This window comes from Paramisgurnus dabryanus, chromosome 12 (genome assembly GCF_030506205.2).
Source record: "Paramisgurnus dabryanus chromosome 12, PD_genome_1.1, whole genome shotgun sequence".
Lineage (NCBI taxonomy): Eukaryota > Metazoa > Chordata > Actinopteri > Cypriniformes > Cobitidae > Paramisgurnus > Paramisgurnus dabryanus.
In genome coordinates this window covers 29,801,415-29,813,714 of record NC_133348.1, presented here as the reverse complement: position 1 = coordinate 29,813,714, position 12,300 = coordinate 29,801,415, and the positions used below count along the sequence as shown (strand labels likewise).

Here is a 12,300-nt window from a genome sequence, read left to right as displayed (position 1 = left end):
CTTCACACCTGGATTTGTCTCTAGCTTTTTGTAGCTCTGTTCCAAAACCTCACGAGCTTCCTCGCTGTCTGCTGTTTACATACAACAAATCTAAGAAACATCTTAAACACACTGCAAAAATGACTTTCTTACTTAGTATTTTTGTCTTGTTTTCAGTACAAATATCTACAACTATGTGTATGTTCTTGATGAGCAAAATGACCTAAGAAAAAAAGTCTAAAAATATTCAATATAAGTGAATTTGTGCTTAAAACAAGCAAAAAAGGTCATTTTGCTCATCAAGAAAAAACATCTTGATTTAAGAATTGTTTTATATTTGTACTGAAAACAAAACAAAAATTTCTAATAAAAGTTAGAAAGTAATTTTTTGCAGTGCAGCATTAAATCCATACGACACACCAATAACAGTATGCATGAAAATCACTTTTTCAACAGGGCTTATGATGAAATAATGAAGAAAAAACAAAAAATTTGCAATGATCATTGTTTGTTGTATTGTAATCAACGTTTCTCTCGGCTCATTCGCCATCTTGGATGACTTTATTTACTGAGCCTGTTGCAATGCATTCATGCACACTATGTATTATTAAACTTCAAACAGATTTATCGTGGCAGCACATCTGCAGTATGATGGCTTGAAAAGCAGCCAGGCTCCTCAGGTTTTGAAACAGATCATTTGTCTAATATATATAGCAGAAACAGAGGATCAGAGAGAGAAAGAGAGAGAGAGAGAGACTTAAAAAAACAACTTACATCCATCAGAGCTGCATTGATATAATTGCTGCTCTCTCCATCAATAGTGATGAGGAAGGGCAGACAGCGATCAGGAGGAAGGTTGTCCATAAAGCGATTCTTATCATGATTGCGAGGAAGAAGAGCGATGCTGCAGTCTTCGGGCTGAGGCTGTGGGGTCACAGAGTTCAGCGTCTGGGTGGAAAACAGTGGACACATGAGTGTTTGATACACAGACAGTAAAAGATGAATTCTGACACATCAGTGTTCCTCAAAACTCTTCTGATTGGATAAAATAATGCAAAAGATTACAATAATAATGTGACTAGCAATACACAATAAGAGGTATCTTTAACACGATAACAAGAGATTTTGCTGTAACCAGCTCTGACAATGATACTCAATGAGTGGATTTTATTGTAGAAATCGTTTTATCTCAGCTCCGCCCACAGCATGATGAATATTAATCATCAAACATAGATGATGAGAAATCGATTTCAGAGGCATTTAATTAGCAAAATAAAAAGGGATGGCCTCACTGAAGGATGCTATTAGGTGGGTTATCTGTAATATAAGGTCAAAAAAAGTATTTTAAACCAAAGTCAGTCAGTGGCTGTGGGCGGAGCTTAATCAGTGTGATGTCACATTAATAAGAGCTTACGATTAAAAACAGCATCTAATGAGACTGCTTTGGCTTATTGTAAATTAAAAAGAAGATGGATTTTTTCATTCTAGGGCTGTTTTGTTCACACACTTCCAACACACATTTATGTCCAAACACCTTGTAAATGGGGATGTTGCATATATGTGCCCTTTAATATTACATATTCAATATTAAAGGAACAGTATGTAGGATTGTGCCCAAAACTGGTATTGCAATCACAAACCTTGTGGCTAAAACTGGTACTGCAATCACACAACTAGTGGCCAATACGCAAAATGACAACATAAACATCAGTTGAGGGCTGCAACTCCACTTTTTAAATGACAATATCCTTGCCAGGCCACTGATGTCAGTGATATAAATATTTGAAATGAAAAATTAATTCTTAATGTCTAGTGACATATCAGGGCCATTTTATGATTAATTGATATACATTTCTTACATACTGTTCCTTTAAATTTGTTTTTTCTTTCTTTCTTCTTCTTTCTTGTAGGGCTGCTTTAAAGCAACGAAACACTGCTTAAAGCGCTATATAAATAAACATGACTTATATTATTTTGTATGTTTATGGACAGCAGCAAGGAGAGCTCCGCCTACACTCTCTTCTGATTGGTCTCTGATTTTCGATTGATTTGGTCACAACAAAGTCTATAAGCTTTAAAAAAAAGAAAGAGACATCAAATGAAACAGATGTAAAAGTGGATGGGTTGTGTGATGTCTACATAAATATGACCCACATTACTCTGAATGTTGTAAGAGAACTAAAATGGTTTGTGTTGACCACACGGTGATCTGTGTGGTGATTGGCTGTCGAGAACAAGAAACAATTGACATAAAAGAGACATTTACAAACCTCACTGATGATAAATACTGTTAGATTTTACATATAGTTCATATAATCATTTGTTTGATTTAAAGGAAGGATTTCTTTACTTTTTTGTTCCAGTGTATTTTAAGTAAAATCACCTGAGATCCACTGACATTAATAATAAGAATGTTTTTGTTGATGTGGTACCTGAAATTCATCCTTGAGATGCGAGGAGTTGCTCTGAGAGTCGATTCGGATCATATCGTAGTATGCGGCTTTGAACTCACACGCTGGGATGGCCGTCTCGCCGCACAAACACGCCTCCAGAATGGCATCATGGATAAAAATGTACTGCTCCTGAAATCCAGAGGAATAAAAATATCAGCACCAATGCATCTAAGGACTATTCATTTCAATAGCATGCAAAATATGATTTTTAGATGACCACCTACCTCAGTCTGAACCATGTTGATTCGTCTGGATCGCAGAGCTTTAACACAGTTATAGATGTCCACGACACCCTCTCTCTCTGCCATATCTAACATGATATCAATCACGATGTAACATCCTGTTCGCCCGGCTCCAGCACTGACAAAAAATACAAAACAACATCAATCACAACAGGATCTCTCACAGGCCACTTTATCCAATAAAAACTTTTGCAGGGTTTTACTCTAATCCTTAAAATCTGAAAATTCAGCAAAAAGATGCAAACAGTGCTGATGTTTTGTGAAAAGGACATAAGTTTAAATTTACATTCAACACAGGAGATTTGTAAAACGAATAATAAGTAGTTAAAATTAGTTTTGGGGAATTTGCTTCAAATTATATGCTCAACTGAGATATTCACATTTTATTTTATTAAAATGTGAAAAATAATAATTACTGTATAAAGACCAGTATGTTAAAACGAGTCATTAGGTGACAAATAAACCCTTTGAATGGTTTTAAACGGTTGAGCTTTGATTAAACATTAACACGACACTACTAGAAAACATTGAGACTATCATCAGAAAGCCTGTCAACCAGTTAAAAGAAACAGAAAGCGACATAATGGGATTGTTTTTTGCATGCAGCAGTGCAAATGAAACCACATCCTGTTCATAAAGGCATACGAGAGATAGGCAGCTGATGATAATGTATTGTATGATGGCTTTATAAATGTTCTCAGTACGTTTATATGACTGTACAAAAGGTCATAAGAGCCGCCGTGACTCCGGCCAGTGCTGTCGGATGTGGATACAAGTGTGAAGATTATAAAGCAGCAAATTAAACCGCATGATCATTCATATGGGCATGAGCTGCGGTATAGAACAGGAAATGATGTCATCAAGCTATGACAATGCAATCTCTTCTGCAACATAACAATCATTCAAAATCCTGAACAGATAAAGATGCTCATGTTTCTATTAGTGGAAATGTTGCTTCAACATCGTTGCAATAAATGTGTAACAATTCTGATTTTGACATGAGTTTTTCATGTGTCCTCTAGATTTACACTGAAGACTGTGTGTGCGCCAGTACCTGCAATGAACGACGATAGGCCCTGCGGTGGGTGGGTTGGACATCTTAACTCGTCGTATGAAAGACAGGAGTCCAGTGGCGTGATATGGTACCCCATGATCAGGCCAACCGGTGAAGTGAAACTGCTTAACCTCTCTGACCTCATTAAAACCCCTCTGTGAACATGAAAAATATCAAATCCATCAACAAAACACCAGTAACTATTTTAAACCACTCTATAAAACTGTACATTACTGTATAGTACTGCATATTACTGTATAGTACAGTATATTTTATATACCACTGTGTAACACTGACAATTACTGTATAGTAACACTGTAAATAAATTAATAGTACTGCATATTACTGTATAATACTGTAAATTACTGTATAGTACTGTATATTATTATATAACACAGTGTAACACTGTTAAATACTGTATAGTCCTGCATATTCTTGTATACCACTGTAAATACATGTGTAGTACTGCAGATTATTGTATTACACTGTAAATGACTGTATTTCACTGTAAATTTTTGTATAGTACTGCATATTTTAGTATAACACCGTCAATTATTCTATATTACTATATAACATGGTATATAACTGCGAATTACTGTATAGTATTGTATACCACTTTATTTTTGCTGTATAACACTGTGAATTAGTGTATATCACTGTAAATTATTGTATAGTACTGTATAACATTGAATAACACATATTACTGTATAACACTGTAAATTACTGTATAGTACTGCATATTATTGTATACCACTGTAAATACATGTGTAGTACTGCAGATTATTGTATAACACTGTAAATTACTGTATGTCACTGTAAATTATTGTATAGTACTGTATAGTATTGTATACCACTTTATATTTGCTGTATAACACTGTGAATTACTGTATATCACTGTAAATTATTGCATAGTACTGCATATTATTGTATAACACGTCAATGATTCTATATTACTGTATAACATGATATATAACTGCAAATTACTGTATAGTATTGTATACCACATTATTTTTGCCGTATAACACTGTGAATTACTGTATATCAATGTAAATTATTGTATAGTACTGTATACCATTGTATAACACAATATATTAATGTATAACACTGTGAATTACTGTATAGTACTGCATATTATTAGCCTGACGTTGTCATACTCAATTCTAGTCAGAATTTGAGTCTGATACCGCTCCATTGAGCTATAATTATGAGGCGTGTCTCAACCGAAAAATGCCTCTGCACTCAATTGGATAGACCTACGACCAATCAGAGCAACGGGGTGTGAGACGTATGTTGAAATGACGTATTTGCAGCTTGACCGAACTGCTAGTTATTTCGCTACGACACACACTACAAGTCTGAGTTTGCGAACGTACATCAACACCTACTATGTTTACAACATTTCATTTATATCACATTAAGTCATACAGTAAGACTATCTCTTACCATTTGTACATTAGTTGAACTTCATCCACGACGATACCCATTACGTTTGCTTGTTATATCCATCTCGTCGTGCACACCGAGTTGCATCGCCGTGATACCCATTTTAGTTGCTTCTTTAACTTGATCTTTCATAAGTGCGACAACTTTTGTCGAATCCCGTAGGACGGCAAAAACATCAACAAATGCCTTGCTCGCGTTTCTCTGTTCCTCTTTTAAAATCAATGCTCTGTCGATATCTTTTAGAACAGACTCAATGTCAGAGTCCACACATCTGATTTCTACCGCGGCAGCCATTTCGTTGTAAACAACAGATTCAACACACGCGCTCTTTGGTGACGTGGTTGATTTACGTTACTGATCATCTGTCCATCATCATATAAAGCCCGCCCTGACAATTTGATTGGTTCGACCAGCTTTGGGTCGAGCATAGTAGCAACTCAACGGTGAAACTCCAGACCGATCTTCCCGTTCCTCAAAATGTTGTGGGCGGGGCTAAGATCGGCTGGCACCCAGGCTAGCATATTATTGTATACCACTGTAAATACCTTTGTAGTACTGCAGATTATTGTATAACACTAAATTACTGTATGTCACTGTAAATTATTGTATAGTACTGTATAGTCTTGTATACCACTTTATTTTTGCTGTATAACACTGTGAATTACTGTATATCACTTTAAATTATTGCATAGTACTGCATATTATTGTATAACAGCGTCAATTATTCTATATTACTGTATAACACGGTATATTACTCCATATTACTGTGAATTACGGTAATGTATTGAATACCACTTTATTTTTGCTGTATAACACTGTGAATTATTGTATAGTACTGTATTATTACTGTATAACACTGAAAATTACTGTATAGTACTGTATACCACTTTATTTTTGCTGTATAACACTGTAAATTACTGTATAGTACTGCATATTACTGTATAATACTGTAAACTACTGTATAGTACTGTATACCACTGTAAATAAATGTGTAGTACTGCATATTATTGTATAACACAGTATATTACTGTATAACACTGTGAATGTCTGTATAGTACTGTAGTATTGCTGTATAACACTGTAAATGACTATATACGACTGTATATTACTGTATAACACAAGTGCTGTATCGTGAATAAGTCACGGCTGTAGGGTGTTGTTAGGCACAATGCAAAACAGTTCTGACAACCCTTGAATCTGTGGCTTATTCACGATACAGCACTAGTCTCCAACACCTTACTGCTTAAATGCGCCACGACATAACATTGTAAATCTCTGTATATTACTGTATTCCATTGTACAAGAATATATATGGATATATTACTGTATAACAATGCATAGTATTGTATACCAAGTAATTGTCATTTAGCTTTTGAATGTGGTGCACATACTGTAACAAAGTAACATTCATGAGGATGAAGAAACACCAGTTTTGAGGTTAAGGTTTGGTCAGGTTACATAATCTCACCCTTTCCAGAGTAAAAGTCCTGACAACATATTCTGCAAGTGGTTCGACCTCCACAAACGTCACTTTAAAATCTCCATAAACTTCAGCATCATCTGGCCAGTACTTATAGCATTTCACCTACAGGAGGAGGAAGAAAATGAAACTAATACAGAATCGCATGCTCATATACACATCTTTAAACAAATACACTAGCTTTATTGTTGCAATGATGTCATGATTCACAGCGGTCAATTGATCTCAAAATGCCAGAAATGTGAAAAATCTAATTGTGGATGAGCACCTAATATTGGGTGTTTGATTTATGAGCAGTGTTATTATAACGACAGCTGTGAAGTCACTGTACATGCGTTCATGACAAAATATCCATAAACATGCAAAATAAATAAAGATAAACACAAATGCCTGAACCCTTTGAAAAGTGAATCTTATCTTAAACATGTTTGCTCATATTGTACCCCGAAATCACAAGAAAAGAACAGGTCATGCTACTTTACAAAGGGAACATGAGTCCTAGTAGAAACCCTAAATTTCTTATTATATTAAAGGCACAATATTTACTTTAAAAAAAAGGGAAAACATGGACGTGTTTGGTGGCTTCTAAATTCATCCCTGTTTTGAGCCATAGGAATGAATGGGGCTAAGCTAAATGCTAACACATTCACAAGGTGCTGTACAAATTTGAGGTAAGAACATAGTAAAATGATTTGGTGATTTTTTCCTTTAAGCACATGTGCTTTTTAGTGTGCACTATACAGCATCTATTTATGTACGTATTGGTTTGAGAACGTGCATGAAATTGTATAAAATTTTGAACATTTGAATTATGAAAATAATGTAACATTGCATTAAAGCATAGTGGACTTAAAAAGATTTATTTTATATTTATCTTAAGGCATATGTACTTGTATGTCCCAGGACAACTGTTGACAGCTTTGTAGATATTCAGTTCATTTTCATTCACTCTTCAAAAGGTTTTGTCAGGCAGGGGCCTTTACATCATCACATCATCATCACATCACAACACATGGGAAAATAAAAACGGCCCCACAGCAGGCAGTATAGTGACATACCCGGCCCACCTCCACAAGGTTGGTTACCATGACGATACAAGCCGACTGTTCCTGCCAGATCATCCTCCAGAAATCATAGACCGTTTCATGGACGGGACCTGCCAACAGACCCAGACCGTCATACAATACTCACACAGTCTCATTATTTTTAACTGCTTTTAAAGGAAATTTCTTTCTTTTTTTTTTTACCTTGAGTAGCAATGTAATGGCTGGGCCTTTGATAACCCTGCAAAGAGAAACAAAACAGCACATTATGATTTAGTTTTTGTCATTGGTCCGGCAATTGATGAAAAACTTTGCATACTTTCTCTAAATGATGGGGACAGCAAAAAAATAAAATCTAGGTTACAATTAATACATTTTATAGTGTTTCCTATGTTATGTTTTGTGTTCATAAAAGATGAACATACACACTATAATCTCTTGATTTATAAACAGACCTGACATCATTCAGGACCAGTGTTGGGGAAAGTTGCTTTTAAAAGTAATGCATTACAATATTAGGTTACTCCCCAAAAAAGTAACTAATTGCGTTACTTTTCATGGTAAGTAATGCTTACCTTACATTTAAGTTACTTTTGCGTTACTTTTTCTTACTTGGCTTAGGCTTGATCTCTTTCAGGTCTTGCAAGTGTTTATTATGATTGCAAAACTATCAAACTCTGGCCTGCCATCTCTGTTTCTGACTCAAACTGTTCCCGCTCAGGCACACAGAATGCGTAATTCTACGTTAATATGTTCAGTTGAATTCAGTACATTATTTTATTTTTAAATTGAATAATTAAACTGAAAAGTAACTTGCATTACTTTTTTAAAAAAGCAACTCAAATATTAATGTGTACTTTTATAAAGTAATGCGTTACTTCAGAAAAGTAATGTCATTACGTAATATGCACGTTACTTGTAATGTGTCACCCCAACACTGTTCAGGACCCACCCACTCCACCGTAATGAAACTTAAAGCAAATAATAATGAATATAAACAGCACAAGCCGGGGATGTTAACATGCATGATGTCTATGACATGAACAGATAGCATGATAATAAACCAAAATAAAGCCTGACGTGTGTGTGTGTGCATGCGCAAGAAAACATGCGGTCTTCATGCAGATGGATTTGTGTGTTGGGTGGGGGGAAGTTCAAATATGCCCTACAGCGATACTTACATCCCTGTACAGCCAAATCTACCGCCCCCAAATCAACCGCGAGTTAAGAGTGAAAGAGAGCACAACAATGTCAGTGAGCAAGCACCTCCAACAAGGAAGAAAAGAAAGCTTTAAATTGTGTATAGTTGTGACAAAGGCATGCATAAAGACCTCACATACGAGGGAGGGAGAGACGTTTCTCACACGTTCGCCAATGGAGGAGGAGGAGGCATCTCCACTTACATCAATGTAGTTGGCATTTATGTAGTCGGACGTGGGGTCGTCTTCCATTGGTTGCAGGATAACTCGAGAATGATCGTCTGTGGAAATGCGTCAAGCCGGGTTCAGATAGAAACAGAAAAGAAAACAACAGCGTCGGTCCGTCTGCTTTGGTTTTGATTGATTTTTATTGGTAAAAAGGATCCTTAACAATAAAGGTTCCTTAATGGTGCTGTTGAGTGAACTTTACTTTTCTTAAAGAGATCACTTTATTCGTTTTTGTGCTTTTACACCTTTAAAAGTATAGCCTTTAAATACATTTAATGAGCTTTTTTATGACGATCTTTAGAACCCAGGTAAAAATAAATGATGTACTGAATGTACTAAACTATGTACTACTTAAATACCAGCAAGTACATTTGTAGTACATTGTTATTTTTTGTGCAAAATAAAAGTGTAAAAGTTATACACAACAAATAAATAAATTAAAAGTATAGTTCTACTTCAGTAGTACTTCAAGACACTTTAAAAAGTATACCAAGTAATACTGTAGATTTTATAGATTTTTAGTAGGGCTGGGACTATTAATCGTGCAAATGCGCATTTTCTTAATGAATGCATTTTAATGAATTACGATGACATGCCGCCACATCCAAAAGCCAGAGGGCGCTCTTGTGCAGAAACTCCATTTGTGCCACGGAAGTAGCATTGCAAATGCTATTCCAGGAAATGTCTATAAGAATATTTATATAGCTGTTCTTCAAATTGTTTCAGGTATTTTCATGATAATAAAGAATATTTTTAATGATCGTGTTTGACGAGTGGTGCTTTTTTAACTCTTTCCATGCCAGTATTTTTTTAAAGTTGCCAGCCAGAACCAGTATTTTTTATGATTTTCACAAAAGTTTAATGCCTTTTAGAAAATAATGTTCTTTAAATATATAAACATACAATATATCAAATGAAAGAACAGACGCTCTGCTTTCAAACAAACAAACAAACAAAATGTTTCATCCTACCGTTATTTGTTCTCTTTTTTATCACTTCTCAAATATGGGTTTGAATTTTTTAAGGAAAGCTGAGATAATTGCATTTTTGTGAAGGACGTTTGATAAAGATCAGATTTAAAGTGATGATCAAAACATACATGGAGTTTAAGCTGTTTGCCCTAGGGCGGCACTTCTGAGTTTTATAAGTTGTGTAAGAGTGCCACCTTGTGAATAATAGCGATATTACTGATTGGCGGAAAAACACTTCATTGGCGGGGAATCGTTTTTTCTTGATTGACGAGTTAAATCGTCAATGGCAGGGAAAGAGTTAAATGCACATTATAAACTTATAGCAATGTTAGATTGATATGGACTTCCTACTGATCAAAGAGCCATAGTACATGAAACACAGAATCGGAGCCTTGCAATTCAGTATTGATTTCAGACAGATATTTTTAAAGAGAAACGCAATGCATGGTCACAGCCCTGATTTTCAGTGTACTGAAACAAACAATTAAATACACGCAGAAGTTAAGATGTACTAAAGACTAATTTTTTGTATATTAAACATTAAATTCGTGTGAAAAAAGTAGATTTACTTAGTGTACTTAAATAAAATGCATTATAGTGTACTATTTTTTTCACCTGGAAAGATCTTTGTGGTATTCTGGTATGAGACTGAACCTTTATTATTAAAAGTGTTTGGATCCTGATATTAAAGTGCACATGAGAATATTTAACATATCTTACATGCAATGATGTTTCCATAGCGATTCTTGGTTCGATTTTGTTCTTTCTTTGCTGCGTCCCAGGAAGCCGACTGACCTTCAAAAAAACTCTGAAGAGAGAAAATGACAGAGAATTACAACACAAACCCAAATCTATCTTAAGATTTTCAGTATGAGTATAACCAGTGTTGGGTGTAACTAGTAAATAGTTACAGTAATTTAAATACTTTTTCCTTAAAAAAGTAAAGCAAGGAATTACCCTTGTTTTTCCAATAATTTAATTACAGTTACTTCTGATGTAATTGAACTTAAAGGAACAGTATGTAAGAAATTTATATCAATTAATCATTAAATGGCCCTGAAATGTCACTAGACATTAAGAAATAATTTTCATTTCAAATACTTATATCACTCACAACAGCAGTCCGGCCAGGATATTGTCATTTAAAAAGTGGAGTTGCAGCCCTCAACTGATGTTTATGTTGTCGTTTGGTATATTGGCCACCAGCTGTGTGATTGCAGTACCAGTTTTAGCCACAAGTTTTGTGATTGCAATACCAGTTTTGGCCACAATCCTACATACTGTTCCTTTAATACTGTGTATGGACTGTAGATCAATTATCTATAATACAATAGTGGATTTAACATTAAAATGTAAAGTCTACTGTCTATTTACTAGTGGTTTATAAGCATTAAAAATACTAAGATGCTTGATGTTTATTAATAATTAAAAAGCAAATATTAATGCCTGATTCTGCAAAATCTTATTCTACATCCTTAACTCTCAATTCCTACCAATACTTAAACTTAACAACTACTTTACTAAGTATTAATGAGCATTAATTAGGAGTATATTGAGGCAAAAGTAATTAATAGTCAGTTAATAGTCAGAATTGGACCTTAAAAAGTGTGACTAGAATAATTTATGTACTTTCATGTGATTTATTCGAGCCGATCTTTGTATCATGTACTTAATAAGATTTAGAAAGTAATTAGTAATAAGTAATTAAATCCTTTTTGGAACGAGCAATTTGTATTGAAGATGTACTGTAATAAGTAACTAGTAATTCATTACTTTGTTATGTAACTTACCCAATAATGAATATAATACACCATCAACACAGACTATATTTATTCAGTGTGCATGACTGCAAACACAGCGGCAACAAAAAATGGCAAAAAAACTTTCTGCATTATTTAAAAACTTACAGTAAATGACATTTAAAAGTGTCATTACACTGTAAAAAAATTCCGTAGAAATTGCAGCTGGGTTGCCGGTAATTTACCGTAGATTTAAGTTTATGTTTTTTACTGCCAACATTTTGTTCAAAGTTAAATGAACATTAAACATTTACAAGTCTTTGTCTTTACAGATTAAAACTAAAAAAACAGCATCAAGCAAAACATTCTGGGAAACAAAATCTGAGGCAAAAAACAAAAAAAGGTTGATGATGATTTCTGGTTCCCAGAATGCTTTGCATGAGGCTGTTATTGTATAGTTTTATTCTGT

The 12,300-nt window shown here is 34.6% G+C and overlaps 1 protein-coding gene across 20 annotated transcripts in view; it reads right to left on the bottom strand.

Moving 5' to 3' along the window:
- The window catches only part of ptprk (protein tyrosine phosphatase receptor type K), a 220,138-nt gene that overhangs the window by 8,664 nt on the left and 199,174 nt on the right, over nt 1-12,300 (bottom strand). For 10 of the 20 annotated variants that reach the window (XM_065268926.1, XM_065268930.1, XM_065268929.1 and 7 more), the window contains 10 exons: nt 10,813-10,900; nt 9,026-9,174; nt 8,876-8,893; nt 7,899-7,935; nt 7,710-7,807; nt 6,640-6,756; nt 3,729-3,883; nt 2,657-2,792; nt 2,412-2,561; nt 754-927 (listed from right to left, as the gene is read on the bottom strand). In XM_065268926.1, coding sequence (XP_065124998.1) covers nt 754-927; nt 2,412-2,561; nt 2,657-2,792; nt 3,729-3,883; nt 6,640-6,756; nt 7,710-7,807; nt 7,899-7,935; nt 8,876-8,893; nt 9,026-9,174; nt 10,813-10,900 — 1,122 coding nt within the window. The remainder of the gene's footprint in view (nt 1-753; nt 928-2,411; nt 2,562-2,656; nt 2,793-3,728; nt 3,884-6,639; nt 6,757-7,709; nt 7,808-7,898; nt 7,936-8,875; nt 8,894-9,025; nt 9,175-10,812; nt 10,901-12,300) is intronic. The other 10 variants (XM_065268938.1, XM_065268940.1, XM_065268942.1 and 7 more) reach the window with 4 other exon arrangements.